At 43.1% G+C, this 22,967-nt stretch overlaps 1 protein-coding gene across 1 annotated transcript in view; it reads left to right on the top strand.

The window, feature by feature from the left end:
* cep192 (centrosomal protein 192) overlaps window positions 1-16,343 on the top strand; it is a 135,680-nt gene extending 119,337 nt beyond the window's left edge. The window contains exons 42-47 of the mRNA XM_078541058.1: window positions 1,131-1,226; window positions 1,773-1,892; window positions 4,933-5,045; window positions 5,402-5,528; window positions 13,779-13,837; window positions 15,785-16,343. Of these exons, the coding sequence (XP_078397184.1) occupies window positions 1,131-1,226; window positions 1,773-1,892; window positions 4,933-5,045; window positions 5,402-5,528; window positions 13,779-13,837; window positions 15,785-15,923 (654 nt within the window). The 3' untranslated portion in view covers window positions 15,924-16,343. The remainder of the gene's footprint in view (window positions 1-1,130; window positions 1,227-1,772; window positions 1,893-4,932; window positions 5,046-5,401; window positions 5,529-13,778; window positions 13,838-15,784) is intronic.
* Window positions 16,344-22,967: the final 6,624 nt, after the last annotated feature.

The raw sequence follows: 22,967 nt of genomic DNA, 5'->3' as shown, positions 1-22,967 counted from the left end.
AACTGTCCTTGGTCACAGGTATTAACTGTCCTTACCATAGCTCTCTGGAAGATAGATCTGAGATAGATGATGAGGCAAACAATGTGTGGACTTGAAATGCCAGCTAGTACTGCTCCTTGTTTATGGTCCTACCACTGCTCAACTGAGATCCGTTAACTTGGGACTAATGAAAAACCTGGCATCTTGCTCATCTGTGTGGCTTAATGTTGCATATATGATGTACTAACCCATCAATCCCCATTTAGGGGATTGCCCACATGTAGGGCTGAAATTAGTGGCCACCCTAACCATCAGCCAGATGGCCACAGCAAGGTTGCCGCTGGCTACTTCCAGGAGCAGCAATGGGATTAAATCCCAAACAGGCACTTGCTGCCTGCTATTTAGGTTCCTGTGCCTTTTGAAGATCCAGGATCCTGCCTCCCAGAGCCATTGGTCAGTCGGAGGCCTGCAGTCCTTCAGTGCCAGCAGCGCCACCAGAGAGCAGTGGCCACTGAGACTACAGGAGGCTTGGAACAAGGAGCAGCACTGGAGTCCCCGGAGCAGATAAGCAGGGTGGCATCACAGGCTAGTCAGGCAGACCCTGATGAGGAAGAGCAGGAAGGGTTTTTCCCTAGGGAGCGGTCCTTGCCACAATACCCTGCAGGCAAGCCTACCATGATAGACCTAAGGGAGGAAGCCATTTATGGACTTCAATTTGGGAAGGCTGTCCTAGTCCTTTCCTGCCCTGACTTAATTGAGAAGGAAGTCAGGAAGGTGACACTCTCCACTCTGTGCCTTCCAGCCGGTTCCCGGGAAGATGTTAAATTCAGGCCATGCAGTACAGCACCTGGGAATGGCACTGACAACCACAGCTTTATCCCCACTCAGAGCTACTGCTACACTTTTGTCTGTTCTATTTATATCAATATTCTACCTTTTCAAATATAGTTAAGCTCAAGGGGATCGAGAAGAATACACTCTTTTTAATGGTAGGATGTGTGGCTGTTATTTCCCCATAATGTGGTGCATGTGTTGGTGTAATTGTATTTTGTTGTCTTGATGTATTGCATTGTTATTGATCAATGGTTAGAAATTGTGCCCTGTTCATAGATAAATGAGTTAAATTTAAATGCTTTCATTATATCTAACAGTGGGTGGATGAGAGTGGAGACATTTACAGAGCAACCTATACAGTCTTCAGATGCGCCAGAGTGTCTGGAACACTGCAGGCACACAGTAATGAGAAGGTAATGATCCATTTTCATAGAACTATTTTTCAAGAATACTTGCATTTGGTCATGTGCTGTATTGGAGTGAGTAAAACATCAAATGTTTTTCCCCCAAGAAATCTTCTTTTACCCCTACCCTGTATATTTTGGGAAGAAAAAATATAATCCACTCCACAAGAGAGCTGTCAGTATAGGAGCATGAGTGGCAGCCATCAGCCACTTTCTACATTCTGACAATATACCATAGCCTGTTGGCATGTCAGTAATTGTTCCAAAGTCTGAGTAGGCTTAGTATAAATTTTTTTGAAAAAAATTATGCTTGCGTTACGATTAGTTTCTATATAGCTTGTAAAATACAGAAACCCTTAACGTTTTCAGATCAGCCTATCTTTTTGTATAGGGGATGGACTACTTTCATTGAATGCAGAGCCCTATTGGATTTGTTTATAAATTAAGTTGATGCAGAATGAATTTTGTAGTGCCTGAAACTCAAACATGCAGAAATATTCATTAGTGTTCACCACCATGACATACTCAAATGAATCAACTTCTGATCTTTTGAAGTTGCCGATTATCTTTATGCCTCGCGATAAGGGTGACTATTCTCAGTTCTGGGATTTGGAGTGTCGCCTGGCTGTCGAGCCACATATGAAGCACAAGATTCAGTTTCAACTTCATGGAGCGGTAAGTGCTAACTATAGTTTTAGCTTCATCTTAAACGGTCTTCATTTACCTTGATAAAAACTGAAGCACTTTTTTGAACTGACATTTACGTTTCTACTTTTTGAATGGAAGAGCATGATGAGTATGGGTTAGATGAGTGAAACTTGCAGCTTAACAAAAGACAAGTGTGCATTCTGTGGAAAAGTGCAGAATGCAAATATCCTACCTGCTAAAGTTCTGTGACATAGAAAACAAAAGAACCTAGGAGTGCAGATACATAGATCTTTAAAAGCAGGACTGCAGATTAAAAATCCAGAAAAGAAATGGATTTCCAGGTTTTATACATTAGTCACTGAATATAAAAGCAAATTTTGTTAGGAAATAGTTGAGGTGCCATGGCAAAATTTTTCTTTATTCGTTGGATGTGGGCATCACTGGCTATGCCAGCTATTATTGCCCATCCCTAATTGCCCCTTGTTCAGAGGTCAACAACATTGCTGTGGGCCTGGAGTCACATGTAGGCCAGACCAAGCAAGGACAGTAGATTTCCTTCCCTAAAGGGCATTAGTGATTTTTATTGAATTCAAATTCCACCATCTGCCATGGCGGGATTTGAACACGGGTCCTCAGCGCATTATCCTGGGCCTCTGGATTACTTGTCCAGCGACAATATCACTATGCCATCGCCTCCCCTTAAAATACGTTTTCAATAGATCCCCAAAGCCTGTCCACCATCTACAAGGCACAAGTCAGGAGTGTGATGGAAAACTCCCCACTTGTCTGGATGAGTGCAGCTCCTATAAAACTCAAGAAGCTAGACACCATCCAGGACAAAGCAGCCCACTTGATTGACACCACATCCACAAACATTCACTCTCCACCTCCAGCACACAGCAGCAGCAGTGTGTACCATCGACAAGATGCACTGCAGGAATTCACCAAGGCTCCTTCGACAGCATCTTCCAAACCCACAACCATCTAGAAGGACAAGGGCAGCCAATAGATGGGAACACCACCATCTGGAAGTTCCCCTCCAAGCCACTCGCCATCCTGACTCGGAAGCATATCACCATTCCTTCACTGTGGCTGGGTCAAAATCCTGGAACTCCCTTCCTAACCTCACTGTGGGTGTACCTACACCACATGGACTGCAGCAATTCAGAAGGCAGCTCATCATCCCATTCTCAAGGGCAACTAGGGATGGGCAATAAATGCTGGCCCAGCCAGTGAGGCCCACATCCTGTGAATGAATTTTTTTAAATTCTCAAAACTCATGGGATGTCAGCCACTTGCCCTCTTGAATATCAAGGTTGTATTCTTCAAGTTGGCAAATCAGCATACTGTTAGGGCAGACAGCATCTACTGGAGTGTTGTCCTAACTAGATTTAATAGTGTATGATTGCAAATACTTGATTTTTGGCTACTTGTAAGTGTTTCAATTTCCCACTGCTTCCACTACTGGCTATCATTTGTATAGTCTTCAGCCTGGAGTAACAAGCAGTCTACGGTATGAGCTTCTTGCTAGTTGTGTGTGAGTCATCAGCCTATGAGGTGCCCTGGATAGTGCAGAGATGGCAGAATGCCTGTTGAATTTTTGTAAAAACTGATGCAAAATGGAAATGATGGATTAAACACCAAAGATTATGGGCCCAAGCAACATCCTGGCTGTAGTGCTAAAGACTTGTGCTCTAGAACTAGCCACGCTTCTAGCTAAGCTGTTCCAGTATGCTGGTATCTCCCTGACAAAAGTGGAAAATTGCCCAGGTATGTCTTATCCCCAAAAAGCAGGACAGAGTCCAGCCAACAACTGTCTCATCAGTCCACTTTCAGTTATCAAAGGAAGGGGTCATCAATGGGATCAAGTGACACTTAAGTCACCAATAATCTGCACATGGTTGCTCAATTTGGGTTCCACCAGCATTACTTGACTCCAGACCTCATTACAGCCTTGATCCAAATATGGATGAAAGAGCTGAATTCCAGAGGACAGGAGAGAATGAATGCTCTTGAATTAAAGGCAGCATTTGACCGAGTATGGGTATAAGGAGCCCAGTGAAATTGAAGTCAGTGAGAACTGCGCTAAAACTCTGCTGGCTGGAATCATGCCTTTTGGAGGCAATATCCTCGGCCCAACCATGAATGCTTAATCAATAACATTCCCTCGATCATAAGGTCAGAAGTGGGGATGTCTATTGATTACATGCACAGAAGTTGTCCATGCCTGCATGTAGCAAGGCCAAGGGCAAGTAATATTTGTGCCCCACAAAAGCCAGGCAATGACCATCTCCAGCAAGAGTGACATTCAGTGGTTCATTGGCATTGCCACAGCAGATCAGAAATTGAACTGAACCAGTGTACAAATCCTGTGGCTAAGAAGCTGGGAATTCTGCAGCAACTGACTCCCCAGAGCCTTTTCGTCATCTACAGGGCATAAGTCAGAAGTGTGATTGAATACTTTCCATTTTCCTGAATGATGCAGCTCCAACAATGCTCAATGCCATTCAGGACAAGACAACCTGCTTGATTGACACCCTTTCTGCCACCTTAACCTTTCACTCCCACCAGCACCAGCGTACTGTGGCCATAGTGTGCACCATCTGCAAGATGCCCTCCAGTGTTGCTTAGACAGCACCTTCCAAACCTGTGGCCTCTGCCAGCTAGAAGGCAAAGGGCAGCAGACTCATGGGAATGCCACCACCAAACTACACACCATCCTGACTTGGAAATGTGTTGCTGATCCTTCATTGTTATTGGGTAAAAATCTTGGAACTTTGCACCCAACAGCATTGCACTGTGGTATATCTACACCATATGGGACAGGAGCAATTCAAGAAGGTGATCACTTTCTTTTCAAAAGCCATGAAGGGTGGGTAATAAATGTTGGCATTCCTGACAGCACCCACCTCCCTGTGAGTGAAAACTGATATAAAATGGGGTAGCTGATAAAACTGCATGGATAAAGGAATCTAATATTGTGCTTTCATATAGGAAATCAATATTTATATGATTATTGGCATTTTTTGTTTGTTTCATTGCTGACAACACAATCATCTCTCTTCAGGGGACAAAAGCTAAAGGGAGCTCCAAGGAAACTGATTCAGCCACTGAACTGGTGAAAACTGAAATAGCAATGAAAAGGAGGAAATCCATATCGGAAAGATTAACCAGAACGGGGTCAGTAGAAAATGTTTGCAGTAAACTGTTAACATATAAGAATAGGAGCAGGAGTAGACCATACGGCCACTTGAGCCTGCTCCGCCATTCAATGCAATCGGGGCTGATCATCAACCTCAACTCCACTTTCTTGCCTGCTCCCCATATCCCTTGATTCCATGAGAAACCAAAACTCTTGTCTATCTCAGCTTTAAATGTATTCAACGATGGATTATCCACAACCTTGATGAAGGGGAAAAAAGAACCATGAATTTGCTATGTTTGCCCAGATGCATATCTATCTATATTCCTACTAATCCAAGTGATCTTTGAGCCAATCAAATTGATAACTAAAATTTAAGTTTTGTTCTTTTCAGACAAGAACAGCCAGCTTACAAGGGTGTATTTGCACCTGAGGATTTATACTCCTTCCCGGCAACACTTGTTGGGGAATCAAGCACATTAAAGGTTAATTTACGTAATAGTTCATCTGTTGCGCACATGGTGAGTTCTTTTCCTGTACAGTAAGTTTAAACATACTATAATGTGCAGCTTTCTAAATATCATCAGACTAAAATGAACCAAAACCTACACTTTCCACAAGACAGGAATGTGATATACAAAAGCAAAAAACATTTGCTCTGATGAGTAACCACTTCAAAAGTAATTGATTATCAAGTGCTTTTGAGATACCTTGAGGACATGAAGCATTGTATAAACTATTTTTCTTTGTGTTTCTCTCTTTTTTGATATTGCTATATCAATATACTGAGGCATTTCTCCAAGGTTTAAGATGAGCAAACCTGGGATATACAACTGAAATAATTTGCAACCTGAATTGTTTTTGCAATATTGGAGTAACAGGGAAATAGTATCTTGCATTTGGGTTTAACCTCCAATAATCCAGAGAATCTGATACTCCTTACGAATTGATGCCTGAAGGCATTATAGGAAATATATTACTCCCCAAACTTTACAACTGCTACACTTGGTTTTCGAGGTACCTTGTATGCTGTAAGGGACCAGATGCTGCTGATATACTAGGGTCACAATATCATACTTAGCTTGTGTTTACCTCAGTTGTTTAAATAATCCTCTGATTAGACTTGACTCCAGGGAAAATCTCTTCTGCAAGTCTCTTAAAGCAACACTTTGAAACTCTCAACTGTTTAACCTTGCTTTTCATAATGCTCCTGCTCCCATTTACTCAATCACACACACATCTCCACTTTTTCCTTTTCCCCCAGTAAAACTCTTTCTTCAACCCTGGTATGGCCCCCATCTTCACTCCCTTAAGTCTTAGGGGTGCAGGCCTGAATTTTAATGACGTACAACTAGTCTAGCTGTTCATTCTGCAATGTGAAGGTATCACCAGTTTCCTTTTTTTCCACTGCTGTCTTTTCCTTAAATTCCCCCTCCCTGGCTTCCTCCACCTTTTGCCTCCAATAAGAAGTGCAAGGGACTTGTGGATTTCATTGTCTTTATCAGACATTCCTCCCTCCCAGTTCCACATTAAGCCAAGCTTCCCCACCCTAACCCAGAACACTCTCCCCCTCCAGTTTCTCTCCTTTCTCCCCATCTTGACCATGGGGTTCGCCACCTGCTCTCTGCCATATTCCCACAAAAGTGCCGACCATACAAATATCTTTCCGGGCACTCATGCTAACTGATATTGCAAACCTTTTCAAACCTGCAACTTCTACCACCCAAAAGAGCAAGGGCAGCAGGTGCATGGAATAACCACATGCAATTTCCCTCCAATCCGTATTATTTTGATTTGGAAATATACCTCCACTCACTCAGTCACTAGGTCAACATCCTGGAATTCCCTCCCTAATAGCACTGTGGGTGTACCTACACCACATGGACAGCAGCAGTTCATGAAGGCAGCTCCCCACCACCTTAAGGGCAGTGAGGGATGGCCTAGCCAGTGATGCCCACATCCCGTAAATAAACCAAAAAAACCCTTTTTTGTGTTCCTTCTCTTCTGATGGTGTCCCCATTGTTCAAATCTGTTGTCATTACCCCGTTCAAAAAAAAACAATGATCCTTCTGCCCTTGCAAACTTACCACTCCATCTCCAAACTTCCTTTCTGCTGAAACCCTTACTTTTTGCTTCTGACTCAATTATTCAATTGTTCTCTTGGTCAGAATCCCCTCTCGCACACACTCTTAACTTGATGCGCATTCAAAATTCTGTGAACTGTATCTGAACTTGCATGCAGTTATGTTCACCCATAACCCCTGTCCTCTTTGACATACACTGGCCCCATACCTCAATATGAGAATATTCTCATCCTCATGTTTTAAGTCACAGACTCACAGTGCAGAAGAGGCCCTTCGGCCCATCGAGTCTGCACTGACACGTGAGAAACACCTGACCTACTTACCTAATCCCATTTACCAGCACTTGGCCCGTAGCCTTGAATGTTATGACATGCCAAGTGCTCATCCAGGTACTTTTTAAAGGATGTGAGGCAACCCACCTCCACCACCTTCCCAGTCGATTCATGATCTCATCCTTCTCTCTTTCTAAGCAAATCCAGACCCACAATATTTGAAGACTCCATGTTCTTCCAATTCTGGCCTCTTGTGCATCCCCCATTTCCTTCATCCCAACATTGGTAGGCACGTGTTCAGCCATCTAGTTCTAAGGCAATAGAATTAACTCCCTAAACCACCACCTCTAAGACACTTCTGAAAGACCTTTCGTTACAGATGGGAGAGGGTTTAATTTAAACAGCCTCGGTTTCTCTCGCCACCCGTCTGTAAACAGAGAGATGTTTTGATTTTGATTTCCCCCTTTATATGCGGTAGTGTATTTCCAACCCCTCATTTTGGTGTAATCCAATTTCTATTAACCCTACAACAAACTCGTGATAGGGTAAGCTCAGGGGTAGTTTATTTGCATGCTCTCAAATACAAGAGGAGGGGGCGCAGATAAACCATGATCTTATAAAATGGTGGAGCAGGCTCAAGGGGTCAAATGGCCTACTCCTGCTCCTTGTTCATATGTTTGTAACGTAGCCTCCTTTTTCACTCGTACAATAAGAGGGGGGATAGAGAAAGGAAGATTTACAGGGTAAAGACCACAGTAAAAAATTATTGTTTCATACGAGTCTAGAATCACAGTCCAATGGTGTATTCTTTCACAGAGGTTGGCAGGCTGAAAACTCGAGTGTTGTTGGAACTGCACTCATCCAGGCAAGTGGAGAGTATTCCATCACAATCCTGACTTGTGCCTTGTAGATGGTGGACAGGCTTTGGGGAGTCAAGATGCGAGTTACACGCTGCAGGATTCCTAGTCTGTGACCTGCTCTTGTAGCCACAATATTTATATGGTTAGTCCGGTTCAGTTTTGGATACTGGATAACTCACTTTTCCAGTAGAAATGACTTCCACGATGAGAGAGGCACACACAGATTGTAGATGCTGGGTCAGAAGTTCCAGTAGAAAGTGTAGATGAGGCACCAGGTGTTCAAACCTGGACAAAGTCCTTTTTCTAAACTGCTGCTTGCTAGATGGAAAATGGCAGACTGGTTGGCAATACATGACATACAAAGGATGTATATTCCTCTTCTGGATTCTTGAGATTATTGATGTTTCAACCAGAAAGAATTTGAAAGGAAAGGTGCAGAGTCCTTTGCCCTGGCAGACCAGTAGTCTGTTGGCCAGACATGGCTTAGTAAATGTAGATGGCCTTTGTATAATTCCCTATAAATTTGGTCTCTGCAACCACAGTCATTAGCGTCTCTTCAGTGATAACAAGGTGCAAATTTCTCTGACACTGTTAGTTTAGCTCCTTTTTTTTCTTTTAAGTCACAGCCAGAAAGTTCTTTTTGTTCAGGGTTACAGGCAGACATAGCTTCAGCCATCTTGGTCCAGTTTTAAAAATTTTAGGAAGTAGCCATGCTGATATATTTTTCATAAAAATACAGTGTGAGGTCATAGCTCTATTATGCCTGTGACTAAGCCTTTGGTCACCTGTCTGAATGTCATTGTCTTTGGCTTGTGTCAATTTTTGTTTGATTCCATCCTGTGAGGGGCTTTTGGACATTTTACAAGGTCAATGGCACAATATCAAGGCAAGTTGTTGCTGATGTGTAAAGGTTTGTGGTTGAAATTGGGTTGAACGTGTTTGTATAGTAACTACGATAACTATGCTGCTGAGTTATTTCAACTCTGCTTTGTGCAAAGGATTGGGCATATAAAAGCAAGACACTCAAGGGATTCTCTTGTCTTAACTTGCAGAAAAGCAGCTCTAAACTCCAGTAATGCCTTTTTAATAAATTTTGCTAACTGCAAAGGTTTACTCTTTGTCATGGCAAAGGCTGCAGATGGGGCAACAACTTCTATTTATATAGACCCCCAAGCTACAGATATTAAGACAAGGTGACGAAAACCCTAATCAAAGATGTTTTGAACCAGACTAAAATTTACTTTATAAACACACAGAATAATATAGTTGTCACACACCTTGGAATACAAGCATGTTATGCAGATGTGCATTACATATACAGAAAGCATGCTTTGATTTTTGCAGCCACTACTAACTATTTCAAAGCAACGACTTCAACTGCTCTGAGAACTTTGATATCTGCATTCATTAGGCTGTTTGTGTGGAGGTTATTTGTGTGGAGTTTTAAACTTGACTGAAGAAGCACAATTTTTGTACTGTCTTGCATTTTGCCATCACTTGCAGGCACTTTTTAACTTGCTAAATGGGTTGAGCACAGCATTGTGGTGCAAAATAGTGTCACAACAGAAGTATGTTGATGCATGGGACTGCTTTGTCTTCAAATGCCTAGGCCTACCTGCTGTTGTTTAGGGACCTGTGAACTTGCAAGGGTCACTTATAAACTTTTATTCAAATTCAATTAAAACCTGAAATTGAAAGCTAGTCTCAGTAATAACCATGAAACTATAATTGATTGTCACAAACACCCATCTGGTTCACTAATGTCCTTCATGGAACGAAATATGCCATCCTTACCCGAACTGACCTACATGTGATTCCAGATCCACAGTAATTTTCTTTATTAATTCATGAGATGTGGGCATCACTGGCTAAGCCAGCAATTATTGCCCATCTCTAATTGCCCTAGAGAAGATGGTGGTGAGCTGGCTTCTTGAAACCGCTTCAGTCCACCACAGTGCTGTTAGGAAGGGTGTTCCAGGATTTTGACCCAGTAACAGTGAAGGAATGGCGATATATTTCCAAGTCAGGATGGTGAGTGGCTTGCAGGGGAACTTGGGTAGCGGTGTTCCCATCTATCTGCTGCCCTTGTCCTTCTAGATGGTAGTGGTTTTAGGTTTGGAAGGTGTTGCCTAAAGAGGCTTGGTGAGTTCTTGCAGTGCATCTTGTAGATGGTACACACTGCTGCCACTGTGCATCAGTGGTTGGGGAAGTGAATGTTTATGGATGGGGCGCCAGTCCAGCAGGCTGCTTTGTCCTCAATGAAGTCAAGCTTCTTGAGTAGTGTTGGAGCTGCATTCATCCAGGCAAGTGGGGAGTATTCCATCACACTCCTGACTTGTGCCTTGTAGATGGCGGACAGGCTTCGGGGAGTCAGGAGGTGAGTTACTCACCACAGGATTCCTAGCCTCTGACCTGCTCTTGTAGCCACGCTATTTATATGGCTAATCCAGTTCAGTTTCTGGGCAATGATAAGCCCCCCCAGGATGTTGATAGTGGGTTCAGTGATGGTAATGCCATTGAAGGTAAACAGCTGATGGTTAGATTCTCTCTTGTTGGAGATGGTCACTGCCTGAAATTTGGGTGGCGCAAATGTTACTTGCCACCTCTCAGCCCAAGCCTGGATATTGTCTAAGTCTTGCTGCATTTGGACGTGGACTGCTTCAGTATCTGAGGAGTTGCGAAAGGTGCTGAACATTGTGCAAACATCCCCATCTCTGACCTTATGTTGGAAGGAAGGACATTGCTGAAGATGGTTGGGCTGAGGGCACTACCCTGAGGAACTCCCTGCAGTGAAGTCCTGGAGCTGAGATAATTGACCTCCAACAACCACAACCATTTTCCTTTGTGCTAGGTATGACTCCAACCAACAGAGAGTTTCCCCCTTGATTCCCATTGACTCCAGTTTTGCTAGGGTGCCTTGATGCCACATTCAGACCAATGCTGCCTTGATGTCAAGGGCAGTCACTCTCAAGCTGAACTCCAGGAGTTCAGCTCTTTTGCCCATGTTTGAACCAAGGCTGTAATGAGGTCAGGTGCTGAATGGCCCTGGTGGAACCCAAACTGAGCATCATTGAGTAGGTTATTGCTAAGCAAGTGCCGCTTGATGGCACTGTTGGTGGCCCCTTCCGTCAGTGTGGTTGACTCTAGCGATGGTTAACAAATGCTGGCCTTGCCTGTGATGCCTACATCCCATGAAAAAATAAATATTTTTAAAAATCTTCAGGTGCATTATTGGATAGGAAGGCACATGCTATGATTTTAGAATTCATCTCCATTGAGACCAAACACAAATGACATTGTCAATACAGAAGTGTACCATATCCAGTTTTCTTAACACTCTGGCCTCTACTGCATTTTAAATCATGTTGAGGGAAATGACTGGAACATAATGACAAAATAATGGGCACCTGGTAGATATTTTAACACAAGTTTGAAACACCAAAAAAGAGAGACTGTTTATCTTTTGTTTCTGCATTTTTTTAAATCTGTAATTATTCCATGTCCATGTGAAGCCTGTTTTGCAATAACAGGAGAGACTCCTTTTAGTTTTTCCATTATCGTCCTCATCATGAAAGCTGCTTGAGCTGCAGTATGAATCATTCAGATAATACACCCATTATTATCCATTTCGCAGCACCTGGAGGGGAAGGTAGATGACTTTTCATTAGAATCAGAAAAAAATTACAAATTGAAAGCCTATAGGAAGAATGGAGCTTGGAAAGGGGTTGTGGTGAAAAGAAATGTGATTAGGATGCAGGACATGATTAATATGGTCTAAGATGAAGGATGCAATAATGAAAGAACTTTGGATCTGGTACTGTACCTCAAGCTTGCATTGAGCTTCATTTGAAACCGTGTGGAAGGCCACGGTCAGAGTAGAGAAGAAAGGAGAATCGAGGTGACGAGCAGCCAGAGTTCAACATTGCCTTTGTGAATGGAAGGTGGTGTTCAATAAAGTAATCGCCCAATGTAGAGGAGGCTGCATTGTGAGCAGCAAGTACAGGACACTAGGTGGAAGAAGTACAAGTAAATCGCTGCCCTGCCTGCAAGGAGTGGAGGTCCTGGGCATAGGAGGAGGTTAAAGGGTAGGTGTTGCATCTCTTGTACTTGAAATAGAAGATGCCTGGGAAGGGGCACAGTTATGACTGGATCAAGGTAGCAGCAGTGTGTACCACCTACAAGATGCACTGCAGAAACTCATCAAGGCTCCTTAGACAGCACTTTCCAAACCCACAACCACTACCATCTAGAAGGACAAGGGCAGCAGATGCATGGGAACACCCACCTGCAAGTTCCCCTCCAAGTCACTCACCATCCTGACTTGGAAATATATCACCGTTCCTTCACTGTTGCTGAGTCAAAATCCTGGAACTCCTTCCCTAACAGCACTGTGGATTACCTACGCCACATGGACTGTAGCGGTTCAAGAAGGCAGCTCACCACCACCTTCTCTAGGGCAATTAGGGGTGGGCAATAAATGCTGGACTAGCCAGCGAAGCCCACATCCTGTGAACGAATAAAAAAGAAAGTGTCACTGGGAAAACAGCCGCTTCAGAACGCTGAAAGGAGGGATAGAAGAAGATAAATTGGGATCACTTTGGAGGTTGCAGAAAAGGCAAAGAATTGTCTGTTATGTGTTCTGGTGGGATGGAAGGGAAACAGTATCGTGCTTTTCTGGGTGCGGAGAAAAGTGTGGGAAATGGGCCGGAAAAGACTAAAGGCCCCTTTCTCCTGCAGTACTGAGAGGGAGAAGAATCAAATGGAAGTGGGTGAAGTGGAATAGACACCTGTCAAGAGGTCAACACTATGTACTATAATGACATTCCACTTGAATTCTCCATCTCACACCCTCTCTGTGTTAGACTTCCTGCACTGTTTAAATGCAGTTCAATGCCAGCTCGTGGAGCAGCAGCTTGCCTTTCTACAGTGTTTTACAGCTCTCCACCCTGAACATGTGACTTTAACAAGTTCAGAACTTAACCACAGCTTTCATTTTCTCTCAGACATCAGGTGCTGGTAATGTAGGTTGGACATTCATTTGTCATTAATTTAACTGTAAAAGAACTAGTGCATCTATCCCTTTGTTTACAACTTATAATTTAATGCAGTTTGTAAAAGTAGTATGCATTATTGCAATAACTTATACACCGTATGCTTATCGCATTTTGGCATAGTGTATAAAACTGTACTGGGACTTGGTGAAGATTATGTTGAAACCTACAAGTATGGTTTAGTCTCTGATTCTTTTCTACTGTATTAATCTATGCTTATTTATTGGATTTTTACATGGGTAAATGATCTAGGAAGAGAAAAATAAAGTAATTAAAACATGTCAGTTAATACAGCTAATTTGAAGTGGTGCTTGTATCTTTAATAATGCTTGCTTTATGCTGTAAACTAAAATAGTGATGAACAGTTCTTCAGATATCTTGTTTGGATTAATTGACTCAAAGCTGTTGGATGTAAACTGTAATTTAACAAAGCAAGTATTTTATGATGTGCATGTGTTTGTATTTGCTTGTAGCTGTACTAATGCTCTTGGTGTTGATTTGCAGCTGAAATTTGTAAACCCCAGGGAGCCATTTTATATCAAGCATTCCAATTATTCATTGCGGTGAGTGATCAATAAAAATATGAAGCAACGAGGAGACAAAACCTTGAGAATTGAATTAATGAGCCCTAAGTTTTAAATCTCTCAATTGCAACATTGTACAAGGGGTTTGAATCTTTGTTCCTGTCTCTTGCGATTTATGCTGAGTCCTCAGCATCTTGCTGTAGCTCACTGTAGAAACTAATATAGCCTCTTTCCATGTAGTAGATAATAATCAAAACATGCTCTATGCTGGTAATTCTCTTCATTCATGTACGTTTTAACTGAAAACTATAGAGGATGAGATCCAAGATTGAGAATATCAGCATGGAGCACAAGGCCAAAATGAATAAAGATTGTAGCAGAAGGACTAATTTGAGAAATACATGGAATTTGATTTCACAGTCCTGATCACCAAAATTGTACTGCATAGAACTAGAAGTGTATATTGCATTAAAAGTGATAATTGTGAGACAAAGGTATGTATGCTCATCCAATAACTACATGTCTGACTGATTTCCTTTCCCTCAGGATGATGAAGCCTACTGTAACATTCTTTTTTTTTAACCAAATCCCCAGTTGAGATTTGCTTATAGCACTGACCAGGGATTGGATTTGTGATCTCCCCTGGTCTGCATGGCTCCTAGGCAATGTTTACATTTCAAAAGTAATCAGTTTGGCTGTGAAGTGATTTAACACACCATGAGGATTTAAAAGATGCTGTATGAAACCCCTGTTTATCCTTTCCTCCCTCAATCTTCCATCTATGTCCCAGAAGATAAATTGCATTTTCACTACAATCTTAAATGTGAACTTTTAGAAAAGTTTTGATTTGTGTTGTATTCTCAATGGATCACTTCCCATAGTAGATTAGTTCCCAGTCCTAGACTTTGCCTTTAATGAGTTGTTTCCTTCATCACAGAGTGATGTGGAAATTGAGATTAATTATCATTCCACTCCAATTTGGATAGAGCTCTTGTACCTCCTTCCCTCATGAAGTGCTTCATCCGGCGAAGCGAATTTACCTCATTAGAATTGGAAACAATGAAATTAAATTGATTTAAATATTCAAAGCAGAGGAAGAATACAGAGCTTTAAGTAGAGGACAGGAATATAAGAACAGGAGTAGGCCATTAAGCCCCCCTAACTCTTTGCCATTCAACTAGGTAGTGGCTGAATTGTATCCTAACTCCATTTACCTGCCTTAGTTTTGTCACCCTTAATGCCCTTGACTAACAAAAATCTATCGATCTAAGTTTTAACAACTTCAGTTGACCCTCATCTTCAAAGCTGTTGAAGCTGAGAGTTCTAGATTTTCAGTTATCCTTTTGTGTGAAGCAGTGTTTCCTGACATCACCTCTGAATGACCCAGTAATGACTTCAAGGTTGTTATGCCTTGCTCTCCCTCCCCTTCCACCTTGTACCCCCCGCCAGAACTGCAACCAATAAACCCTTCATCTTTCAGTTGAGGAAATACAAGCCTCTTCTCTGCCTGTCCTAATAGCTTAACCCTTCTGACCCTGGTATTATTCTAGTGAATCTGCCCTGCACCCCACTCAAGGCCAGTATATTATTGAGGTGTGGTGGCCAGCACTAAATTCTGTACTCCAAATGGAGTCTAACCAGAGTTTTATATAATTTTTACCCCCCTGTAGTCCTGGATTTGCTCAGCCAATTGAGCTTCTATTTTGTACACTTTTTTAGGGTTTTTAATTTGAATTTGAACCTTCAAAATAGGTTTCATTGATGTTTAATCTGCTGGCTCTTGTTTCTCCTCCCCCATTTGCTCTCCCAAATGAAGCTAAAAGACCAAATGTGAATGCTGCTGCTATTATCTTTCCTTGAGAGATGCAATTTTAATCTGAAACTTATGATGGGAATGGACAAGTACTTGACCTTATAGTGGAGGGGAAAAGTTGATTTCAGTTTTGTTCAGGTTGCTTTAATTTCATGAATTTACATTTTGTTTAGTGCTCAACACTACATCAATCTACCTGTCCGGTTCAAACCAGAGTCAGACGGCAGATTCGAGGCACTGCTCGTGATACAAACCGATACATGTGGAAGTCTCCCTATTCGACTTATTGGTGAAGCTATTAGAAAAGAATGAACAAAAATTAACTTGGTCAAATTAAGTGCCTGGTTGAACTTTGAGACCCACTCTCAAGAGGAAAAGTTGTTCCACAGGAAACCGCATTAAGTAGAATCCTACAGCAACAAATGGAAAATGTACCTTTTATGTACAACTCATGTATTTTGTAAATGAAGATATTTATAGACTGGTGCCTTTTTGATTTAACATCAGAGTGGCTCTTGAAAAGGATGGAAAGTATTTTGGTAGATATTTGTAGTATACTAAATAAAGGTGCCAGCTTGCTATAGCAGGAACCTGTACAAGTTTCTGTCCTTTCCTTCAGTATTGTATAACTTGAATTATTTTGCACAAGCTTTATTTTTGTGGCCATTTTGTATACATTGGAATAGTTCTTTTATGCTGTATATTTGAAATAAAGTCAGTATTGTAAATTAATCTTCAATTGCCTTTATGACTTTCAAGACATTTCCTAAGTTTTAAATAGGAAAATAACCCTGGAGATGATGCAGCTTCAAATAGTATTTTGTGGCTGTAGAGCCATAGAGGTCTACAGCACAGAAAAAGACTCATCGGCCCATCGAGTTGCGCCGGTCAAACAAGTACCTAACTATTCTAATCCCATTTTCCAGCACCAGGCCCATAGCCTTGTATGCCATGGCATCACAGGTGCACATACAAATACTACTAAAATGTTATGAGGGTTTCTGCCTCTACCACCCTTTCAGCCAGTGAGTTTCAGATTCCCATCATCCTCTGGGTGAAAAAATTCTTTCCCTTATCCCCTCTAAACCTCCTGCCCCTTACCTTAAATCTATGCCCCCTGGTTATTGATCCCTCCACCAATGGTATAAGTTCCTTCCTGTCTACCCTATCTATGTCCCTCACAATTTTATACAACGCAATCATGTCCATCAATCTCCTTTGTTCCAGGGAAAATAACCCCAGTCAATCCAATCTCTCATAACTAAAAGTCTCCAGCCCAGGCAACATCCTGGTAAATCTCCTCTGCACTTTCTGTAATGCAATCACATTCTTCCTATAATGTGGATTCCAGAACTGCACACAATACTCTAGCTGTGGCCTAACCAGCGTTTTATTCATTTGCAGCATAACCTCCCTGCTCATATATTCTATGCCTCGGCTAATAAAGGCAAGTATCCCATATTCCGCCTTAACCACCTTATCTGTCCCAATACTTTTAAGGGACGGTGGACATGCACACCAAGGTCCCTCTGACCATCGGTACTTCCCAGGGTCCTACTATTCTTCATGTATTCCCGTGCCTTGCTTGTCCTACCTGAGTGCATCACCTCACATCTGGATTAAATTTCATTTGTCACTGATCAGCCCATCTATATCCTCCTGTAATCTAAGGCTATCCTCCTCGCTATTTACCACCCCACCAATTTTCCTGTCAGCTGTGAACTTACTGATCAATCCTCCTACATTCAAGTCCAAATCGTTTATATATACCACAAACAGCATGGGACCCAACACCGATCCCTGTGGAACCCCACTGGACACGCATCCAGTCTCAAAAACACCCCTCAGCCATCACGCTCTGTTTCCTGCCATTCAGCCAATTCTGGATCCAAATTGCCTTGGATCCCATTGGCTCTTATATCCGTTATCAGTCTCCCATGCGGGACCTTATCAAAAGCCTTGCTGAAGTCTAATTAGACTACATCAAATGCATTGCCCTGCCCTCATCTACACACCTGGTCACCTCTGAAAAATTCAATCAAATTGGTCAGACATGACCCCTTAACAAAACCATGCTGACAGCCCTGAATTAATCCCTGCCTCTCCAAGTGTAGATTAATTCTGTCCCTCAGAATTGCTTCCAATAGTTTCCCCACGACTGAGGTTAGATTGTCTGGCCTGTAGATCCCTGGTTTATCCTTTCCTCCCTTCTTAAATAACCACATTGGCTGTCCTCCAGTCCTCTGGCACCTTTCCTGTGGCCAGAGAGGTATTGAAAATTATTGCCAGCACCCCTGCTATCTCCTCCCTTGCCTCACTCAACAGCCTGGGATACATTTCGTCCAGGCCTGGAGATTTATCTACTTTTAAGCCTGCCAGTCCCCTTAGAACCTCCTCCCTTTCTATGCTAATTTCTTTAATTATTTCACAGTCGTCCTGCCTGATTTCCATACCCACGTCGTCCCTCTCACTTGTGAACACCGACACAAAGTATTCATTTAGAACCCTACCTACGTCTTCTGGCTCCCCACGTAAATTACCACTATGGTCCTTAATGGGCCCTACTCTTTCAAAGAACAAAGAAAAGAAAAGTACAGTACAGTACAGGAACAGGCCCTTCGGCCCTCCAAGCCTGCGCCGATCATATTGCCCATCAACTAAAACATTTTGCACTTCCGGGATCCATATCCCTCTATTCCCATCCCATTCATGTATTTGTCAAGCTGCCTCTTAAACACCACTATCATACTGCTTCCACCACCACCTCTGGCAGCAAATTCCAGACACTCACTACCCTCTGCATAAAAAACTTGCCCCGCACACCACCTCTAAAGTTTTCTCCTCTCACAAATCTATGTCCCCTCGTAATTGACGCTTCCACCCTGGGGAAAAACTTATCTATTCTGTCCATGCCACTCATAACTTTGTAAACTTCTATCAAGTCGCCCCTCAATCTCCGTCGCTCTAATGAGAACAATCCAAGTTTCTCCAACTTCTCCAGATAGCTAAAAACCTCCAGACCAGGCAGCATCCTGGTAAACCACCTCTGCACCCTCTCCAACACCTCCATATCCTTCTGGTAATGTGGTGACCAGAATTGCACGCAATATTCTAAGTGTGGCCTAACCTAGGTTCTATACAGCTGCAGCATGACTTCCCAGCTTTTATACTCAATACCCCTGGCTGATGAAGGCAAGCATGCCATATGCCTTCCTGACTACCTTTCAGTGACCTGTGGACCTGTACACCCAGATCCCTCTGCCCGTCGATGCACTTAAGGGTTCTGTCATTTACTGTATAATTCCTACCTGTATTAGACCTTCCAAAATGCATTACCGCGCATTTGTCCGGATTAAACTCCATCTGCCATTTCTCCGCCCAAGTCTCCAACCGATCTATATCCCGTTGTATCCTTTGACAATCCTCTTCACTATCTGCAACTCCTCCAACCTTAGTGTCATCTGCAAACTTACTAATTAGACCAGTTACATTTTCCTCCAAATCATTTACGTATACTACAAACAGCAAAGGTCCCAGCACTGATCCCTGCGGAACACCATTAGTCACAGCTCTCCATTCAGAAAAGCACCCTTCCACTGCTACCCTCTGTCTTCTATGACCAAACCAATTCTGTATCCATCTTGCCAGCTCACCTTTGATCCCATGCGACTTTACCTTCTGTACCAGTCTGCCGTGAGGGACCTTGTCAAAGGCCTTACTGAAATCCATGTAGATAACATCCACTGCCCTTCCATCGTCGATCATCTTTGTCACTTCCTCGAAAAACTCGATCAAGTTAGTGAGACACGACCTCCCCTTCACAAAACCATGCTGCTTCTCACTAATATGCCCATTTGCTTCCAAATGGTAGTAAATCCTGTCACGAAGAATCTTCTCCAATAATTTCCCTACCACTGACGTAAGGCTCACCGGCCTGTAATTTCCTGGATTATCCCTGCTACCCTTCTTAAACAATGGAACAACATTGGTCATCCTTCAGTCCTTTGGGACCTCACCCGTAGCCAGTGAGGATACAAGGATTTCTGTCAAGGCCCCAGCAATCTCCTCCCTTGCCTCCCTCAGTACACTGGGATAGATCCCATCTGGCCCTGGGGACTTATCCACCTTAATATTGTTCAAAACACCTAACACCTTTTTTGGTCTCAACATGATCCAGGCTATCTACACACTCTTCCCTGGACAAATCGACCGCTAAGTCCTCTTTGGTGAATACTGATGAGAAGTACTCATTTAGTATCTCTCCCATTTCTTCTGGCTCCACACACAGATTCCCACCCTTGTCCCTGAGTGGGCCTACCCTTTCCCTGGTTACCATCTTGCTTTTCACATATGTATAAAAGGCCTTGGGATTTTCATTAATCCTGGTTGTCAATGACTTTTCATGACCCCTTTTAGCCCTCCTGACTCCTTGCTTAAGTTTCTTCCCTAGTTATCCTCTTAACATACTTGTAAAATAACTTTGGCAGGTGAAATAAAGGAAAATCCAACATTTTTTTTCACGCCCCCCTTTTGCTCTCCTAATTTCCTTTTTAAGTTCCTGCCCTACACATTGTATACTCGCCTAGGGCTTCTGCTGTTTTGAGCCCTCGGTATCTGCCATACTTTTTCTCTTTATCCAATCCTGTATATCCCTCGACATTCAGGGTTCCCTGGATTTGTTGGTCCTACTCTTAGTCTTTACTGGAATATGTTGGCCCTGTACTCTCCCTATTTCCTTCTTCAATGAGTCCCACTGCTCTGATGCAGATTTACCTAAAAGTAGCTGCTCCCAGTTCACTCTGGCCAAATCATATCTGATCTTATTAGAACTGGCCTTCCCCCAATTTAGAACTCTGATTTCTGGCTCATGCTTGTCCTTTTCCATAACAACCTTGAATCTAACAGAGTTATGATCACTATCTGCAAAATGCTCCCCCACTGATACCTCTACCACTTGCCTGGCTTCATTCCCTAAAATTAAGTCCAGGACCTCTCTTGTAGGACCTTCTACGTACTGGCTTAAAAAGCTCTCCTGGATGCATTTTAAGAATTCCGCTCCCTCTAAACCTATCACAGTATAACTAACCCAGTTAATGTTGGGGAAGTTGAAATCCCCCACTATTACTACCCTATTATTTTTACTCTTCTCTGAAATTTGCCCATATATCTGCTCTTCTATTTCTCTTATTGTTTTGGGGCCTATAGTACGCTCCCAGCAATGTGACTGCTCCTTTTTTGTTTTTCAGTTCTACCCATATGTCTTCATTTGAGGAGCATTCTAAGATGTCATCCCTCCTTACTGCTGTAATTGATTCCTTGATCAATATTGCGATATCCCCTCCTCTTTTATCTCCTTCCCTGTCTGACCTGAAGACCCTATATCCTGGTAGATTGAGCTGCCAACCTTGCCCCTCTCTCAGCCATGTCTCTGTGACAGCAATGACATCATATTTCCATGTGTTAATTTGTGCCCTCAACTCATCTGCCTTATTCGTCAGACTCCTTGTGTTAAAATAAATACCATCCAACCTTGCCAAACTCCCTTGTGCCTTAACTGGCCTATAATTTCTATGCCTTCCAGACTCACTTGCTGTCTCTTCTAATTTTGGCTGTGCATCTCCCCCTGCTGAACCTCTTCTCAGGATCCCATCCCCCTGCCAAGTTAGTTTAAACCCTCCCCAACAGCACTAGCAAACCTCCCTGCAAGGATGTTCGTCCCATTCCGGTTCAGGTGCAACCCGTCCGCCTTGTGCATGTCCCACCACCCCCAGAAACGGTCCCAATGTCCCAGAAATCTAAAGCCCTCCCTCCTGCACCATCTCTCCAGCCACACATTCATCTGGACTAACCTCCTATTTCTATACTCAATAGCGCATGGCACCGGAAGTAATCCAGAGATTACTACTTTTGAGGTCCTGTTTTTTAATCTGCTTCCTAGCTCCCTAAATTCTGCTTGCAGGACCTCATCCCTCTTTCTACCTATGTCATTGGTACCAATATGTACCACGATCTCTGTCTGTTTGCCCTCCCCCTTTAGAATGCCCTGCAGCCGCTCAGTGACATCCTTGACCCTGGCACCAGGGAGGCAACAACCCATCCTGGAGTCACATCTACGGCCATAGAAACACCTGTATGTTCCCCCTACTATCTCCTATCACTATTGCTCTTCCCCTCTTTTTCCTCCACCACCACACCCCCCCCCACCCCCCCAGCATGCCTTGTGCAGCTGAGCCACTCACAGTGCCATGAGCATAGCTGCACTCCCCAGAGGAACCATCATTCTCACCGTTTTCCAACACAGAAAAACGGTTCTCGAGCGAGATGCACCCTGGGGATTTCCTGACTACCTGCCTGACACCTTACTTCTGACTGATGGTCACCCATTCCCTCTCTGTCTGCACTTCCGTAAGCTGTGGGGTGACCATGCCTAAAAACGTGCTATCCACGAAAGTCTCAGCCTTGCGGATGCACCTCAGTGTCTCCAGCTGCTGCTCAAGCTCTGAAACTTGGAGCTCAAGTAGTTGCAGCTGGTGGCACTTCCGGCACATGTGGTCGGTCAGAGCGCAAGGAGTGTCTAGGACTTCCAGATGTTGCAGGCAGTACATAACGGGACTGAGCTGCCCTGTCATGCCTCTGGTTGAAAAAAAAAACCCTTACTTTAAGTTAAATACAGTAAAAAAAGATTAAATTATTTATGTACTTTAAATAAAAACTAGAACTCTTACCTTTCCTTAGCTTAATCTATTTTAAACTGGAGAAAAACACTTACCCACTACTCACCAATCAGCTCTCACCTTTGTGCTGACGTCAATTTTTGAAGCGTCCCCACATCTGCACTGGTTGTGATCTCTCCGCCGTGCTCTTGCGCTGTCTTGTGATGTCACTCTTGTTATTTTCAACAAGAACTGACTGCAGGACACTCTTCCCAGACTGCTTCACCGCAATGCTGGCTGCAGAATACTCATCCCAGACTGCTTCACCGCAATGCTGACTGCAGGACACTCTTCCCAGACTGCTTCACCACAATGCTGACTGCAGGACACTCTTCCCAGACTGCTTCACTGCAATGCTGGCTGCAGAATACTCATCCCAGACTGCTTCACCGCAATGCTGACTACAGGACACTCTTCCCAGCAATCAAGAAAATGAAGCTAAATACTGAACAGGGGCTACCAATTTTGTTCTTTTCCAGGACTAAATCTTGATTGATAATGGGCCAGATGATATAGATCATAAGACGTAGGAGCAGATGTAGGTCATTTGGCCCATCGAGTCTGCTCCAACATTCAATGAGATCATGGCTGATCTGATAATCCTCAACTCCACTTTCCTGCCTCTTCCCCATAACCCTTGATT

This window comes from Cetorhinus maximus, chromosome 4, assembly GCF_964194155.1.
Source record: "Cetorhinus maximus chromosome 4, sCetMax3.hap1.1, whole genome shotgun sequence".
Lineage (NCBI taxonomy): Eukaryota > Metazoa > Chordata > Chondrichthyes > Lamniformes > Cetorhinidae > Cetorhinus > Cetorhinus maximus.
The sequence above is the reverse complement of the archived record's forward strand: the minus strand, read 5'-3'. Positions and strand labels throughout refer to the sequence as shown.